Source organism: Nothobranchius furzeri, chromosome 6, assembly GCF_043380555.1.
Source record: "Nothobranchius furzeri strain GRZ-AD chromosome 6, NfurGRZ-RIMD1, whole genome shotgun sequence".
Lineage (NCBI taxonomy): Eukaryota > Metazoa > Chordata > Actinopteri > Cyprinodontiformes > Nothobranchiidae > Nothobranchius > Nothobranchius furzeri.
This window is the reverse complement of record NC_091746.1, coordinates 33,128,102-33,146,409: the sequence shown is the minus strand read 5'-3', so window position 1 is coordinate 33,146,409 and position 18,308 is coordinate 33,128,102. Positions and strand designations below refer to the sequence as shown.

At 44.2% G+C, this 18,308-nt stretch overlaps 1 protein-coding gene across 5 annotated transcripts; it reads right to left on the bottom strand.

Moving 5' to 3' along the window:
• Positions 1 to 633: 633 nt before the first annotated feature.
• LOC107390307 (MBT domain-containing protein 1) lies at positions 634 to 18,043 on the bottom strand. 5 transcript variants are annotated; one of them, XM_015966937.3, is made up of 18 exons: positions 17,887 to 18,043; positions 16,873 to 17,125; positions 15,527 to 15,660; positions 14,633 to 14,744; positions 14,110 to 14,189; positions 13,726 to 13,843; positions 13,197 to 13,331; positions 11,390 to 11,478; positions 11,011 to 11,109; positions 10,810 to 10,945; positions 10,477 to 10,532; positions 9,742 to 9,846; positions 9,517 to 9,664; positions 9,167 to 9,249; positions 2,265 to 2,502; positions 2,122 to 2,193; positions 1,748 to 1,916; positions 634 to 754 (listed from the first exon to the last, which is right to left on the bottom strand). In XM_015966937.3, exons 1-18 carry the CDS (start codon positions 17,905 to 17,907, stop codon positions 727 to 729), a joined length of 2,076 nt encoding a protein of 691 aa, XP_015822423.1. In that variant the 5' UTR covers positions 17,908 to 18,043; the 3' UTR covers positions 634 to 726. The 5 variants fall into 5 exon arrangements, with proteins under 5 accessions (XP_015822423.1, XP_015822426.1, XP_015822424.1 ...); XM_015966940.3 differs by lacking the exon at positions 1,748 to 1,916 and having other exon boundaries at positions 2,100 to 2,193; XM_015966938.3 differs by lacking the exon at positions 1,748 to 1,916.
• Between the last annotated feature and the right edge of the window lie 265 nt (positions 18,044 to 18,308).

Sequence of the window (18,308 nt, the reverse complement as noted above, 5' to 3'; positions counted from 1 at the left end):
AGAAACTCTCGTTGAAATATTTTTGTAGTAAAATTGTTCTTTTTTATAAACCTGTCTGATTTATTATAGAATACTTAGATTTGTAATGGATTTTTATTTCAGTAAGAGTTTAAAATCTAAATATTTTCAAACACTGTGTCACAATAAACCATTTTTTATTTGTTTTATTTAACGCTGCTTGATGAGGTAAAACTGTGAATTGTATTAAACAGTTTGTACTTCCAAACTTCCATAAATTCAGTTCAGCTCTAGTTCTGTTTCTCACTGCTTTTTGTTTTCCTACTTTGTTGTAAAAATTCAGAGAAACAAAACGTTGTTTTGCGATCCGACTCGAGGGAACCAGATGAAGGACCGTCTGTGAGGTTAGGGTCAATCACAAAGCTTCTTCTGGGTTTTCTGACCTTACCTCCACATCAACCAATCTTCTTCCAGTCAGCAGTTCTGATTTGTCAAAAACAAGTGGAGCTGATGTTGAAAATGAAGATAAAAATTGTGTCTCGCTTCCAGTTGGACAAAATCTGAGGCTCATCTTTCATCGGTTTGCCCGACCAGGTTAAAGAATCAGTACGTTTAGTCAGGAAACCAACTGAATTTACCAGATGAAGAAATGTTTCTGAATGATTTACAAGAGGAGAGTGATAAGAGGAGTTTTACTGATTTGTGCTGGAGAGGAAATCTGTTGAGCCATTCATTTCTGTCCCTCTCTGTGATGAAGACCTCATGCCACTAATGTTCTCCTCCTGCAGCTGCAGATCTGTGGAGACAAAGCTGCTCATTAACAAAAAACAACAACAACAAAAAACCTAATGTTCCACTGTAACACTCAAAGGGAGACTAAAATCAAAAATGACTTTGGACCTAGTCATATCCAGACTGAGAACTACAATCATTTACTTATGATGAAGATAATAGAGTAAAATATTTCTCTGATTAAAGCTGAAATTTTACAGGAAAAGGTCATCAGCGGGTTTGAAGGGAATCAACAGTACAACGTGACCAGCAGGTGGCACTGTTGGCATTGTTCTAAACAGAACAAAAGCAGAGCCACCATGTCAGAGAGGTGGGCTCTTATTGTTTCTGAGGGAGAAACAGCTGATTGGTGATGAGATCAGTGGTGTGAAATAATGTGTCATGTGAATCAATTGATCACTGTCATGTATCATATGATCAGTAAGGTGAAAGTCATGTGATAACTTTTATGATTGTTTGTGTCATCTGTCATGGATCCATCATGACTCATGTCGCCATGTGGAGTGCCATGTGTTGGTCATATGATCAGTCATGTTCTCAGTCATGTGATCTGTCATGCCAAAAGTCTAGTGATTCTCAGGATCAGTCATGTGATTGCTCAAGTCAAAGATGGTGAGATAAGACACAGGATTGGTCATGAGAACAGTCTAGTAAAAATAAAATCTGTTGTGCTATTGGTTACTTGATTGTCATGTGTTCAGTCATGCAATTAGTCATGTAAGGTTCAGGATCAGTCATGTGATCAGGATCAGTCATGTGATCAGGATCAGTCATGTGACTGATCAAGTTGTTAGGAATAGAACAAGTCATGTTATGGATCAAGGGATTGGTTGTGAGTTCTGTAATCTTTTATGTAACCATTCATGTATCTGGTCATGTCATTGATTGTGAAACTGGTCATGTGATCAATCGTGTAATTAGTCATGTGAGTTGAAATGTGATTGGTTGTTTAATTGGTCATGTGATTAGTCTCGCCATAGAGGTGAGCATTGATTACCTGCCCCCCCCCTTGGTGTTGGGGTTTGGCTGGGCGTCTGAGGCCTGAAGAAGGGGTTTTGGATAATCATGAGGAGTCTCGTTTTCATCTCCTGATAGGCTCTTGGGAACTCCTGCTACCATGGTGCCGGAGGGGCTGATGGGGCGCTTAGCGACAGGTAACTTCCTCTCTGAGAGTTGGAGATTTAACCAACAGATGTTATCTTCCCTATGACAGATTACAGGGTCTGTTCTGTAAAAGCCCCCCCCCCCACGCCACCCTCCCCTCCCAAAAGGCTTTGAGTTCAACACTTTAACATCAGAGTGAAGCTCAACCTGTGTAGATGTGTGATGCTGCAGGTTAATAAATCTACCAGGACGAGCTGGGAGACGTACTTTTCTTCTGTCCTCTGTACTGCTGGGATTTCCTCCTCTGTTTTGATGCTGAAGACTGCAGATCTCTACACCCTGAAACACATAAACCCTCAGAGCTGCTGGTTACCTCAGACCTTAGACAGGCCAGCTCAGGTGATGCTTACCTGTGTTCACAGCAGGAGGCTGCAGCTGGTACCCTGTCAGCTGACACCAACCAACAGGATACAGATCTGGGGATGCACAGTCCACCCACTGGTCATACTCGTCCTCCCAGCCATCAAAGTGGATCCGCAACAGCCGGTGGACAATGCGGGTTACTGTAGCAACACAGACGAGGCGGGGCTCCATGAGGTCTACGGCCTCCAGCTTCATCCCAGGACGGAAACCATGGTTTGGGACTTCCTGTTGGGAGTGGAAAACTATTCTGATATCACCGTTGTTCTGTTTCTTCATCATCAACCAGTTTGTGAATCAAACACCAGAAGTCGACACACTAAAAATCCATCATGTAACAGGTCATCACAAAGCTTTGTTCTGAGCCCTGGAGAATAACAAAGCTCCATTAGGAACCCTGGAATACTAATGAGATGTGTACGGGACAAACTTTAAAAATTGCTCCTGCTAATTTTCTGACCATTTCCACCCAGTCCTTGCCTTCACCTGTACACCTTAATATTTTCTGTTCGGTTCTTTACTCTTATTCTCTTACCAACCTCAGCTGTACTCTCAATCTGACCAACAATCTTGGGACTCACCTTTTTTCCCACAACTTGCTCCTGCCAAAGTAGTCTAACAACTGCCCGCATCTGCAAGATTTGCGTTGGGTCCCGTGAATCATGTGAGATCCCAGTTCAAATGCAGGGCTCTGTTACAAGCCCATTCCCACAATACTTGCTTTGGGTCTCACAGGATTCCAGTCCAAGGCTCTAACACAAAGCTCCATCCTAAGGCCTGTTACACCCCGTCTGCTAAAATCCCTTTATCACTTTGTGGTTGGCGCTGTTATCCACTCTGCTGTGGTCTGTTGGGGTGCAGGCAGCTCTGACTGAGACAGGATGAGACTCAACAAGCTAATTCACAAAGATAGCTCAGTTCTAGGGCTGCCAACTAGATTCAGTTGAGGAGACTTGTGAAAGGAAGATGTTGGTGAAGATAGCCTCCATCTTGGAAAATTCCACCCACCCACTGCATTCCACTGTAGAGACCAATGGCCAACAGCCATCGTAATATACAACAACTCTTTGACAACTTGATTATAATTATTATTCTGAGCTACTACAGCAATCAATTTCCCTCTGGGATTAATTATTTTTGAATTTGAATTTGAATTTAACTGAATTGGACAGCTCCTTCAGTGGCAGACAGAACGTTACCATTCATCCCCTCTGCAGTAAGAGTGTATAACTCCTCAGTTTAACTGGTACTGGCATTATCCTGGTACACAATAACACCAATGCTATATTCAGTATGTGTTCAATACTTGGGCAATACCAGATGTACATTAGTATGTCTGTGTCCCTTATGCAGCATAGTTATGGAAACCCAAATTTCTTTTATTCTTTGCTTTTAGTTGTTGATGGTTACAATTCAATTCAATACAATTCAATTCAAAAACACTTTATTAATCCCAGAGGGAAATTTAATGCTGTAGTAGCTCAGAATAATAACAATAATCAGGTCATCAAAGAGTTATTGTATATTACAATGGCTGTTGGCAGGAAGGATCTCCAGTAGCGGTCAGTGTTGCAGCAAAACTGAAGAAGCCTCTGACTGAAGACACTCCTCCGTTGTCAGACAGTCTTGTGAAGAGAATGCTCAGGGTTGTCCATAATTTTCTTGATTCTCTGGAGAATCCTTCTTTGCATTATCTCCTCCAGTGGTTCCACAGTTGTCCCCAGAACAGAACCAGCCTTTTTGATTAGGCTGTTGAGCCTTTTCAGGTCCCTGCTTCTGATGCTACTACCCCAACAGACGATGGCTGAAGAGATTACACTCTCAACAACAGACTTGTAGAAAATCTGCAGCATCTTGCTACAGACATTGAAGGGCCTAAGCGACCTCAAGAAGTGCAGTCTGCTGTGTCCCTTTTTGTAAACGGCTTTGCTGTTCTTTCTCCAGTCCAGTCTGTTGTCCAAGTGAACTCCAAGGTATTTGTATTTCTCAACCACCTCCACTTCTTCTCCCATGATGGGAACAGTGTTTGACTCCACCCTGTTTTTTCTGAAGTCTAAAATCATCTCCTTTGTTTTGTTCATGTTCAAGGTCAGATGATTGTTTCCACACGATGCCACAAAGCGCTCCACCAGCTCTCTGTCCTCAGCTTCCTGTCCATCTCTGATACACCCGACAACTGCAGAGTCATCGGAGTATTTCTGTAGACGACAGGTCTCTGATTCGGACTGGAAGTCTGAGGTGTACAGGGTGAAAAGGGATGGTGAGACTACAGTCCCCTGTGGTGCTCCAATGTTACTGATCGCCTGGTTTGATGTGCAGTTCTTCAGCCTCACAAACTGTCGTCTGTTTGTCAGGTAGTCTTTAATCCAGGCGATAGTTGAGGTCCCCACCTGTGTCTTCTGGAGTTTCTGGCAAAATACATCAGGCTGATTTGTGTTAAATGCACTGGATAAATCAAAGAACATGACCCTCACAGTGCTGCCTGCTTTGTCCAGATGACAGTGGATTGGTTGAATCAGCTGGATGATGGCATCTTCAATTCCAACTCCATGGCGATAAGCAAACTGCAGTGGGTCCTGATATGTCCTAGTTTGCTTATTCAGGTGGACCAACAAGAGTCTCTCCAGGACCTTCATGATGTGGGATGTCAGGGCAACCGGTCTGTAGTCGTCATTGACTGATGGGTGAGTTTTCTTTGGAACTGGAACAAGGCTGGATGTTTTCCACAGGACTGGAACCTTCTCCTGGGCCAGGCTGAGGTTGAAGAGGTGCTGCAGAATCCAACAGAGCTGCTCTGCACAGGCCTTCAATAATCTGGGGCTGACACCATCTGGACCTGCAGCCTTGTTCCTGTTCAGTCTCTCCAGCTGCCTCTTTACCTGACTTCTAGAGACAGGGAGGTGGGAGGGGGAGGTAAATGGGGCAGCAGCATCTCCTGACTTGGTTGAAAACAGATTTATAGAACCAGAAGAGTCCATGAGTGCGTTAGAGGACAAAAGAGCTGGCGTGTGACAAGAAAATGTTGGCTCAGAGGAGGATGGGATGTCTGATTGGCTGGGGACAGGCGAGGAGGATGCTGGGTTTGTTCCTGAACTGAACCTATTGAAGAACTTGTTCAGTTCATTGGCTGTGTCCAGGCTGCCATCTGTGCAATATTTCCTCTACTTGAAGCCTGTGATCTTCCCTGACCAGACATCTCTTATATTGTCCCTCTGTAGTTTGTTCTCCAGCTTCTTCCTGTATGTCTCCTTGCTGTCTCTGATCTTGATCTTCGGTTGCTTCTGTATACTCCTCAATAATTCCCTGTCTCCCTCATTGAAGGCTCTTTTTTTCTCATTTAGCAGATTCTTCAGTTCACTGGTGATCCAGGGTTTGTTATTAGCAAAGCATCTCACTGTTCTGGTGGGTATGATGTTGTCCACACAGAAGTTTATATAGTCAGTGACACATTCATTCATGGCATTGATGTCCTCTTCATATCCTTGGCTGAGAGTCATCCAATCTGTGGTCTCAAAACAACCCTGCAGGGCTTCTTCAGCGTCCTGTGACCATTTTCTCACAGTTCTTCTAGTCACAGGTTGCCCCTGAACAAGTGGTTTGTATTCTGAGCAGAGAAAAACAAGATTGTGATCCGATTGTCCTAGAGGAGGTCTTGTTTTGGACATGTATGCATTCTTTACATTTGCATAACACAAATCCAATGTTTTGTTTTCTCTGGTGGAGCAGCTGACAAACTGTTGAAATGTTGGAAGTGTAGCAGAGAGCGAGACATGATTAAAATCACCAGATATAGTCACAAATGCATTGGGGTGCTGGGTTTGTAGCTTAGCGACAACGGAACTGATGGTATCACTTGCACTTTCAGCAATGGCTGGAGGTGGAATATAAACGGTTGCCAAGACAACACTGGTGAACTCTCTTGGCAAATAATATGGGCAACAACTTACTGCCAAGAGTTCAACATCTGGGCTGCAAAGACAACATTTCACTGAAGCATGACCTGGATGGCACCATCTGTTGTTGACAAGCACTGCCACTCCACCTCCTTTTCTTTTCCCGCTCCTCTTCAGATCGCTGTCTGCTCGTATGGTTAGGAATCCTGGCAGAGAGACACTGGAATCGGGGATATGGTCCTGCAGCCACGTCTCAGTGAAACACCTAACACTGCACCGTCGATACTCTGGCTGAGTCCTTGAAAGGGCTTGGAGTTCATCCATCTTGTTGGCCAGTGATCTCACATTGCCACTTATGATCGATGGAAGAGTTGGTTTGAATTTCCTCTTTCTCTGTCTCCATTTTGCTCCCGCTCTGCACCCACGCTTCTTGCATTTTTAGCTCATTTGGGATTTGTGGCATCAGTTGAGGTATTATTTCAGCCTTTCCAATGTTAAGCAGCTGCTCCCGATTGTAAACCAGCTTGTCGCCATGATTACGCATCATAACAAATGCTCAAAAAGTGAAAAAATTGCAGTAAAAATCCTCTAAGCTTCACAGCACCAGAAACAGAAAAGTAAAATGCCCAAAATAATACCTTTTTTCTTGAGAAACTAGAAGAAAAAATGTCAAAAAAAGGCAAAACTTACATATAGTAAACAGAACTACTCCAACATGAGCCACCCAGAGCAGCGCAGTTCCCGAATGTTATAGCTTAGACCCATAACATGACTTGTTCTATTCCCAACAACTTGATCAATCACATGACTGATCCTGAACCTTACATGACTAATTGCATGACTGAACACATGACAATCAAGTAACCAATAGCACAACAGATTATATTTTTTACTAGACTGTTCTCATGACCAATCCTGTGTCTTATCTCACCATCTTTGACTTGAGCAATCACATGACTGATCCTGAGAATCACTAGACTTTTGGCGTGACAGATCACATGACTGAGAACATGACTGATCATATGACCAACACATGGCACTCCACATGGAGACATGAGTCATGATGGATCCATGACAGATGACACAAACAATCACAAGTGATCACATGACTTTCACCTTACTGATCATATGATACATGACAGTGATCAATTGATTCACATGACACATTATTTCACACCACTGATCTCATCACCAATCAGCTGTTTCTCCCTCAGAAACAATAAGAGCCCACCTCTCTGACATGGTGGCTCTGCTTTTGTTCTGTTTAGAACAATGCCAACAGTGCCACCTGCTGGTCACGTTGTACTGTTGATTCCCTTCAAACCCGCTGATGACCTTTTCCTGTAAAATTTCAGCTTTAATCAGAGAAATATTTTACTCTATTATCTTCATCATAAGTAAATGATTGTAGTTCTCAGTCTGGATATGACTAGGTCCAAAGTCATTTTTGATTTTAGTCTCCCTTTGAGTGTTACAGTGTAACATTAGGTTTTTTGTTGTTGTTGTTGTTTTTTGTTAATGAGCAGCTTTGTCTCCACAGATCTGCAGCTGCAGGAGGAGAACATTAGTGGCATGAGGTCTTCATCACAGAGAGGGACAGAAATGAATGGCTCAACAGATTTCCTCTCCAGCACAAATCAGTAAAACTCCTCTTATCACTCTCCTCTTGTAAATCATTCAGAAACATTTCTTCATCTGGTAAATTCAGTTGGTTTCCTGACTAAACGTACTGATTCTTTAACCTGGTCGGGCAAACCGATGAAAGATGAGCCTCAGATTTTGTCCAACTGGAAGCGAGACACAATTTTTATCTTCATTTTCAACATCAGCTCCACTTGTTTTTGACAAATCAGAACTGCTGACTGGAAGAAGATTGGTTGATGTGGAGGTAAGGTCAGAAAACCCAGAAGAAGCTTTGTGATTGACCCTAACCTCACAGACGGTCCTTCATCTGGTTCCCTCGAGTCGGATCGCAAAACAACGTTTTGTTTCTCTGAATTTTTACAACAAAGTAGGAAAACAAAAAGCAGTGAGAAACAGAACTAGAGCTGAACTGAATTTATGGAAGTTTGGAAGTACAAACAGTTTAGCCCTCTGGGGTCCATGGACGCGTATACGCATCTTTGGAACAGGTCTGATTTGGGACGCTGTAGCAGCAAGACTCCGCCTCCCTGAGTTTCGGTTTCAATTCAGCTTTAAAAAGGAGATTATAAACTACACCCAGTTTTTTTATTTTGTTAACAGGCAACGTAAAAGCGGAGTTATACTAAACTAAAAAACGACCTATTTTTAGACAATCTGATAACTTGTCAAAACAGCAGTTTAGTAATCCGTGAGAGGGAATGTGCTTGTGAACATAAAAAACCCACAAAAACATGAGATCATTTTGCTGTTGGTGGAAGTCTCACATATTCAATTGATAAAAAGCATCATTATGTAGCTGAGAGAGAGAGGAAAGAGTTTAGGAAAACTCTAAATTAGTCAAAACGGCAAATTACACCCTGGACCCCAGAGGGTTAATACAATTCACAGTTTTACCTCATCAAGCAGTGTTAAATAAAACAAATAAAAAATGGTTTATTTTGACACAGTGTTTGAAAATATTTAGATTTTAAACTCTTACTGAAATAAAAATCCATTACAAAGAATAATAGCTTACTGCCTTTGTGTGTTTACCTGTAATCTTGTTATTGTTGTTAAGGTAGCGCGACTCGGGTTGCGAATGACCACAGTCACCAATTCTTGTCTGATCTCTGAATTGTGTGTACTGAAACTCTAATTTCCCTCTGGGATTAATAAAGGATTGACTGATTGATTATTTTTTCTTCCTTTTCTCTAAGTATTGGTACTGCTGTAGCAAGTGAATTTCCCCACCGTGGGATCAGTGTAGTTTATTCTATTCTATTTATACTTCCCTTGTGAATTACACTGAGTTTTGACATAAAGGAACCTCATTGTGCTGATAATATAACCTTCTTTTTGAGCTGCTGGTCTCTCACCTTGTTGAAGAGGTGAACTGGAGCAGCCACAGACTTGGTCTCCCTCAGATATTCGAACCACCTGAAGGGAAGGTTGCTGTAACCTGACAAACACCAAGAGATGTTTTTTATAAATCAATCATTACCTAACCCTGACCCTAACCATCTGCAGCTTCAGACCTAAAAAATTAGATAAATTACTTCACTTTAAAAACCAAAATCCCAAATATCCTTCCAGGGTTTCTACAAAACCTCTCGGTTACTCAGAACACAGTTCTTCTGCTGTAAAAACACCCTGACTCTCCAGACATTGTTTCTCCCATATTGTTCACATCTGGGTGTTAAATCCTCCCGCTGTCAGTTTGCAGTACCTCTGGGCGGAGTCAGATCGATGCTGTTGATCTCACAGAAGCCTGCGGGGAAGATGGACGGAGAGGTTGAGTGATAGCAGAACCAGTCCGAACCATCCGCAGCTTCAGAGCCATCAATGCCAATCATCAAATACCCGTCTGCCAGGACCTGATGGACAAAGGAGACAGGCTCCATTGAGCTGATGCTGTTCCAGGTTCTAGTTTAAATCTGAAGAACTTGCTCACCTTTCTTACTGTGGCTACGCAGATGGCAGACAGATTCAGAGGGTCAATAGCTTCCAGCTTCATCCCGTCCTCAAACCAGGGTCCGCTCTGATCCACCTCCTTCACCTAGCACAGGGTCAGAACCATGAATCAGGGCTGGGGGTCATGTTAAACTACCCGCAGTGGCAAACAACACTCTGGTGGAGACTTAAGGTCTCATTGACGATAGAAGCACAACAAACACACATTTGTGAGATTTAAAATGAACTCAAATGTTTAAAATCGGATGAGTTTCAGTTTGTTAACATTTGAAAACATCTAATAAAACAGGAAGCTGATTCTCTTTCACACCAAAAACAGATGACATGAGCTAGAATATCAATGTTGTGGGACTAGAAACCAGAGGCCTCATGTGCAAAGGCACGTCTAACATGATGCTTAACAATCATCTGCCACATCTAGAGTCCTAAACTCAAAGTCCCTGAAGTTTCTCTTCACCCCAGTGCATAAACAGGATACTTGATCATACAGGGAGGAAACTCAAACCTGAAGGACCTAACAGCACCTGTCAGCCTATTTAAATGGTGACATGCAGGAGTCTGGTGCTCACTCATGTGACTAGATTCAACATTTAACACGCTCCAAGGGAAGTGTTCTTGACCTGATGCAGGACAACAGATCGTTTCCTCAGTTTGAGCATGAGCAGTTTGAGGTCAGAAACCCAAGTGGTGGATCATGTGATCAGGTAATTCTCACCTTGGCAAACAGCTGTCCAGGTGCGTCCATCTGCCCATCCAACTTCTTTGTCACATCTAAAAACACGCACGCACGCACGCACGCACGCACACACACACACACACACACACACACACACACACACACACACACACACACACACACACACACACACACACACACACACACACACACACACACACACACACACACACACACACACACACACACACACACACACACACACACACACACACACACACACACACACACACACACACACACAGCTTTTATCCTCAGTCTTAATCGTCCTCACACCTGTTCAGGTTCTCTGCTGTTTAGATTCTGACTCACCTGACCGTTTGAAGCGGTGCCCGATGGACCGGGACCAGCCGATGCTGTGGATCAAAGGGCTGTACATGTGACACCAGAAGTCGTCCGTCCCATCATCGCATTCTTCGTACACAAGTCGCAAGCGACCGCCGATCACCTGCAGCAGCATCACAGTCAGAAGGAGGAACACACACCAGGACAGATGTTCAAACACACACTCACCTGTTCAACCAGAGCCACACGGGTCCGACACAGGTGGGTCTTATCCACCACCTCCACCCTCATCTGCTTCTTAAAGGGAAAATGCATGCTCTCCTTTACCTGTGGGGTGAGGAGGACACATCTGTGAGTTATGTCTGAACCTATAGACCTCCTGAGAACCCACCACAAACGGTCTCCATCAGCAGAATCTGACAAGAGTCTAAAATCACTAACAGATCAAATCTGGTTCTGATCAAACAGACTGATGCTAACCACAGATAATCCCAGAAACCCATGACCTTCCCTCAGCACACAACCGGAAAATCTGAGACACCCCCAGAACCAAGGCCCAACAGAACCAGTGCTGTAATAGTAGGCAGTATCTATGTGTGTGTATCACCTTGGTTGAGAAGTCCAGTGGTAGAGTTTTAGATCCAGTCAGTCTCTTGATGAGAAAACTCTTCCAGTTGGTGGACCTATGCAGGAGACCTGAGGACACAAAGTACCTCATCACACCTGGTCTGATGGTGTTGGTGCACGCACGCACGCACGCACACGCACACACACATACACACAAGCTGTTTTTACAGGACTATAGCGTTTTCAAAACGAGATTTGCCGCGGCTCCCTGGGGAGGATAAAGATCGTTTATAAGATCAGACCGTGGCGGTAATGTGGCGCAATCGTGGCAATTTTATAAAAGATTAGGTGATGGCGGCATAAAGGGGGTACGGGGGTGGTCTCTGCGCTGCCGCAGACTTCCGTTTATCTTGGACATAACTTGCTTTTTATTGCGATTGAAGCTGTGATCGTTAAGTTTTTTTTTAACAAGAAGCTCCTAAAGGTGTCTGTCCCCATCAGTCCCTGTGCAGTCTCTGGTGATCTGAGCTTCAGCTCTAACAGAGAGGCTCATGGAGCACTGCTGCGCTCCAGTTTGTCGTCTCAGCTGATTTTGTTCAAAATGCAAACCTTTTTGCCTTTGTTTACTTTCATTTTCAATAAATTTGCCAGCCAGAGCTCAGCAATGACTCCCCACTTCATCATGACATCTGCCTCTGTTGTGCCAGGGCGCATACGACGGACCATTACCGCAATATTATTACCAAGCGAGGCGGAACGAATGCCGCAAAAGGTAATATTACGCCGATTTGCCGGCATGGTGTGTCTTGTAAAAAGGGCTACAGTCTCTGCATCCTGGTGTGGACCCTTCACTGACGTCCACTGATTTTTGTGATTCCACTATGCCTAACCCAAACCTGAACCCTAACCAATGCTGCTCTATTTCTAACCCTGATCTTAACCTAAGCTTAATTCACACCAACACCGTAACAGATCACTGCACAAGGGAGAATCATATAATGGACTGGGACAGAACAAGGATCATAAACACAGAACAACAAAAACGATGGGGTCTACACATTGGACCACACATGGGACTGTGTCATCGGTGAGGTGAGTGCGGGCAGCAGAGGGCGACACCCACCTCTGCTGCCCGCAGATAAACGGAGAAGGAAATGACGCCGCCAACAGCGGCTAGCTCTGAAGAAGACCATGGTAGTGGTGGAAACGTCACCAAAAATGGTAAAACAACTTTTTTCTGTGTTAAAAAAGAACAAAGTAAAGCATATTTTAAAATAATTTTCTTGTGCCAGTAGGAGCTAAAATGACTGTTTATAAGGGAACAAATAATCCCTCAGCTCCATCTGCTCCTTGTAGGTAAAATACCATGTTTGGTACCAGACCCTTTGGACATAAAGACCAGGGGCCTCATTTATAAAGCTTGCTTACGCACAAAACAGGGTTGTAAAACTGCGTAAGCAACTTTACACGCAAACTTTGAGATTTATAAAAGAAAACGTAGCGGGAAAATGTGAGCAAACTTAAGTTGACTAAGGACCTGGCTTACCCACATTTTGGACATGGAGAGCAGCTGCAGTGCTGCTGCTGAGAAGGATACAATTATGAGTTTCAGCAGCATTATCACATGTACTGCTTCGTGTGCACACAGAACAAGTCATCGTCCCCCCCCCCCGGCGCCCCATAGACTTAAGTACAGTTTTCTTGCTGAGCTTAAGTACGGTTTTAATAAGGATTCTACGCACTGTTTTATAAATGAGACCCCTGATCTTGGGTTTGTAGGAGTTATCCTGGTCTGTCCAGTTGGATGTGTGTTCTCTTGTTGGGCTGAAAGCAGAACCGGGTCTTACTCAGAGGGGGGACCAGAGGTTTTCCTCCAGCTGCACACCAGCCAACAGGATGGATGTCAGGAACACACAGATTCAGCCAGAAGTCTCTGGTGGCGTCGCTGTCGAAGCCCTCATAACGCAGCAGGGCCCTAAAACCTGCAGACACATAATCAGAGACACAAATGAGCAACACAACAAAACAATCATTCTGGGTTGGAAGACGAGGAAAGAGGTGGGTCTTTGTTAAAGTTTCCAGTAAAGAGCTTGGGAGCAGCAACAGCGAAGACCCCGTTTCCTCTGACCTACAGCTGTGTTGCTGGCTGGTCCAGGACCAGCTGGTCTGATTATCAGAGCTGATGAGAAGGGGAGGGAGACTGGGGTGAGAGCATCTAGAGCCAGGAGGAAAAAGTCAGGTTCCCTCACACAGAGGAGTTCCAGTCGGCTGGAGCTGAATAAATCCTGGATGATGATGATTAACAACAGGGAGGAATGTGCTAAAGTGATGAGCTAATGGCACCAACCATGTGTGTGTGTGTGTGTGTGCACATACCAGCCAGTTTGATGATGGAGGCGATCCAGTAAACTTTCATAGGAAGTCCACTGTCAGTGTTTGGGACCTCAACTCGAACTCCTTCACTGATGTCACCCCACGACTTCCCCATTGGGACCTGTACGTACACACACACACACACACGCACACGCGCACACACGCACGCACGCACACACACACACACACACACACACACACACACACACACACACACACACACACACACACACACACACACACACACACACACACACACACACACACACACACACATCCTGACTACATGAAATAATAAACCAAACATGAAATTCCTGTTTCAATAAGCTCCGCCCTCTGTGGTAGCCACACTCCTGCCGCTCTAGTGCCTGTTCAGGTTGGACTCACGTGTTTGAAGCAGCTGACCGGCGCTCCCGACACTTCGCCCTCTCCGAGGTAATGACCCCAGTCGAACCCGTCGACAGATACTGCAGGAGATAAAACCAGAACCTGAGAGCTGAAACAGGAAGCAGACTATTCTGATTAGATCTTGATGTAAACAGGAAGTTCTCATCAGCTGGAGAACAGCTGCATTCCTGTCTCATCTGAGCTGCAGTTGATTCATCTTCTATTTATTTAAAAAAAAATTTAAACAAAATATTTAAAATAACATCTACAGTCAGATGAAAGAGGTCAGTTTCAGGTTCAGACAGTTTCCTTTGATGAAAATTTTAAATTAATGAGTTTTCTTATCTGATTCACGTCAGATGTTTTGTTTCTCAGAAGGTTGGAAAATGTATTTTCTTTAACTAGTGTTTGGTAAATTTTTAGCTGCAGCCTTTTATTGTCCACCACAGAGCTGATGCTGTAACTACACAGCGAGTCCTCAGACACCAGGAACCTAGTGTGCGTCAGACAGGTATGAACTCACTGCTCTTCCTGGCACCGCTTTGCTGACTGGCTGGTTGTTGGCTGTAAGCAGCCAGTTTGGTCATCAGAGGCTGCTTCTGCAGAACCTTAGCCTTCTTTGTAGGCGGCTTCCCCTTAAAAACACAGACAGGCAGACCAGAGGAACTTGAAGACACATGTGTCTCAAGGTTCTCACATTTGTTCTAAACCTAGTCGGTTATGGAGGACATGTCCTGCTCAAATCAAGAATAAAGATGGAGATGATAAGATGAAGATAATTCGTTTTCCTCCGCCCATCCGGGTCCGGGTTGCAGGGTGGGCATCTCAAGTGGGGAATCCCAGACAGCCCTTGTTGGGTATTTTGACGTATTACTGTTTTAAATGCTCCTCTTTAAGTCATCATATGTGCTGGCTGTCAGTCATACATTAAGAGTCAGCTTTTGGCTTTCAGCAGACAACTCTGTAACTTGAGTAGGTCCCGCCTTAGAAGTGCTGTCATTGGTTAACTGTGAACAGTGATGAATGGTTCTTTGTCATTTTTCCCTGTCCTTCAATAAAACTGACTGTGGAGCAGAGACCAGGCAGAGTTGATATGACGGAGACCCGGAGAGGCTTCTGGCATGTCTCCTCTCCGCTGTCTGACAACGCAGCGTAAAACCTTCTGACTCCTCTCCTGTGTGTGGTGCGTTTCAGGGTTAAGGTTCAGGATTTAAAAATAACCCAACAGCCCTCTCCTGGGCCACCTCCACCAGCTCCTCCAGCAGGACCCCAAGGCTTTCCTGGGCCAGACTGGAGATGCATATGCTCCAGTGTGTCCTGGATGTCACGACCACATCTGGATCCTAAAACTGTGATGACAGAGTCAAAGCCATCTTCATGCACACACAAACACAAGAGTCTTGTATTTGGGTCCTACCTGCAGCCGGGCCAGTATGCTGGCCTTCTTCGAGTTGGACGAGTAACTTCTGGAGCAGGAGACGCTGCAGAAGCGTTTGGTTTTACTGTAGAAGGCATCTCTGACACCGACCATCCCGCACATCTCACAGGTCGCTAAGGGGTAGGAGACACAGAGACTAAAGGGATGTGTATTCAGGTGACAACCAATGAGATGCAACATACCTAGGATGAAGGAAACTAAACATAAATCCTGCCCAAACCAGTCAAATACCTGCTCTAACCCGGCATAACCTGGCATTTAAAGCATCCTAATATAATTGGCCTGAACAAATTCAAAACAGATGCAAACCAGATCAAAATTAGTCAAACACTACATCTAAATCTGTCCATAACCAGGCCTGAACTAGTCAAAGCCAGTACTAAAACAGTACAACTCCAGGTCTAAAACTGTCCTAATCCAATCCAAAAACTAACCACTAAACAAACAAACAAACAAAAAAGAGTCCAAAAGTGAATCCAACCATTTCTGCCTCTCTACACAGACAGAAAGTCTAGTGAGTCTGTAGATCAAACCTAAAACCCGGTTAATCCAGCTGGGTTCCTAACAAAATCCACACAGCTGGACTTTAACATGGCTCTGATTGAAACATGGTTTTAGTCCAGGGTATCTGTAGGTTTAAGGGAGCCACATTTAAGACTTTTTAAGACCTTTTTAAGGCAACTTTGACCAAATGTAAGCTTTTTTTTTTTTTTAATTTAATTTAAGCTATAATTTCCAGCTATTGCCTGGATCCGGTGCTAACCACGTCGTGAACGTGGGATTAGCTATCCAGTTACCATTAATGTTGCACCTCGCCATGGTGCAAACTCCCACTAGCATGCTCATCTAAAAATAGCCCCCTTTCACAACCAACCGAATGTGTATGGTTCCGCTTACGCCAATATCATACACAAAAAATGCTGACCACTAACTAGAAATTCACGAGAATTTTATAGAAATAAAAGAATCTTGTTTATTGGGTCTTTGGTAATTTAAGACCTTTGGAAACTATTTAAGGTTTATCTGTCATTTTTAAGGATTTTTAAGGCCTTAAATTTGGAAAAGCAAATTTAAAACTTTTTAAGACTTTTTAAGGACCTGCAGATACCCTGTAGTCTATAAATCACAGTTTTACTCATAACCAGAAATCACGGGTTACACTGATTTACTCCTAAAATCTGAGGAAAGAGAAGAGGTGACATAAGTTACTGATGCAAAAAAATTAAAAGGTCAAACTTAATGCTAATTTATTGACTGATTGAATTTCTTCAGCAGATTTTTCAGAAATGTGACGTCAGGTTGAGTTTACGATCTGTCTCACTGACCCATGCCCGTCTTCCCATCGGGGTAGGTGTACACCTGTCCGTTGGTCTTAATGAGCATCAGAGAGGAGGAGGAGGCACAGGAGGAGGGGATGAGCTGAGCTTCCCCTCCTATGAACTCCTCATCATCATCACTGTCCTCTGGGCTAGACGCCCCGCTCGCCCCACTGGAGTCGGTGCTGCAGCTGCTCCGGTCCTCCTCCAGACTGTCCAGCATCCCGAAGGAGTCCTGCCGCTTCCTGGACAGACGATCCACCTGAGAGGTCACATGGGTGGATGTCAGCACACTGTCAGAAAGTTACCAAACATCTGAAATATTTCATAAAACTAAAACTCATTCAAGGACAACTACTGGTCTATTTGTCTCCTCAGCTGCCAGTTTCCTGTGGTTCTGATCGAGCTCTACAGACCTTCTGAGTTATTCTTTAGCCACGTAGTTTCATTTCTGTGGCAGAGAATTCCCAGAGCAATGTTTTTAATCTGATCGCTGAATCATATAAGGTTCAGAACTCAAGGGATGAGCCAGAGTTGTGTCGATGTAACCGAACCGGTGTAAACTGGATATTTTAGGAAGCCTGTCGCAATTTGTTTAATTTATTTGTCATTATTGATTCTATTAACCGAGTCAACAATACACATTTACCACGTGATCTGCAGCTTACGAAACCGATCGGCCGTTAGTTTTAACGTCCTGTCATGCGTCAGATCTGCTGCACTGCGGTGCCGACAGGCTGCGGGACAACACGCACCAGAGGACCACCGGGACCACGAACAATTAAGATTGTTTTGAGTCCTGACAACAGGACACGGTCTGTGTATCAACACAGGCGGCCGAGCCTCACTCAGCAGCCATCACGCCTTCAATCGGGGCAGGTTTGGTGCAGGTGGCGCCGCGACGTTCCGGTTAAACGGCTGTTTTATGACCGATAGTCGGTGCCGATCTGTCAGTCTGCAGAGACAACCAAAATAAAGGCAGATAAAGCAGCGCTGCTCCAGGAAACGAAGCCTCGGACTTACCGGGTCACCGGGGTTCTCCATCAGGCCGGGTGGCGCACAGGAGGGCGCTCTTAGGTCCGCCACAACCCGCAGAAACACAAATTAAATACGGTGGACATAACACAATACCGTTAATCCGCAAGAGCTTCAGATGCTGGCTGCTGATTGGCTGAAGGCTCCACTTCGCGTGTTGAGTTTAAATGAGACTAAAGCTTACGACACCCCCTGCTGGAGAGAGAATGAACTGCAAAACAGACCGGGGAGTTATTTTTCTAATTATACTATCATATTTACATTTACATTTACATATAACATGTACACACACACACACACACACACACACACACACACACACACACACACACACACACACACACACACACACACACACACATCTATCTATCTATCTATCTATCTATCTATCTATCTATCTATCTATCTAT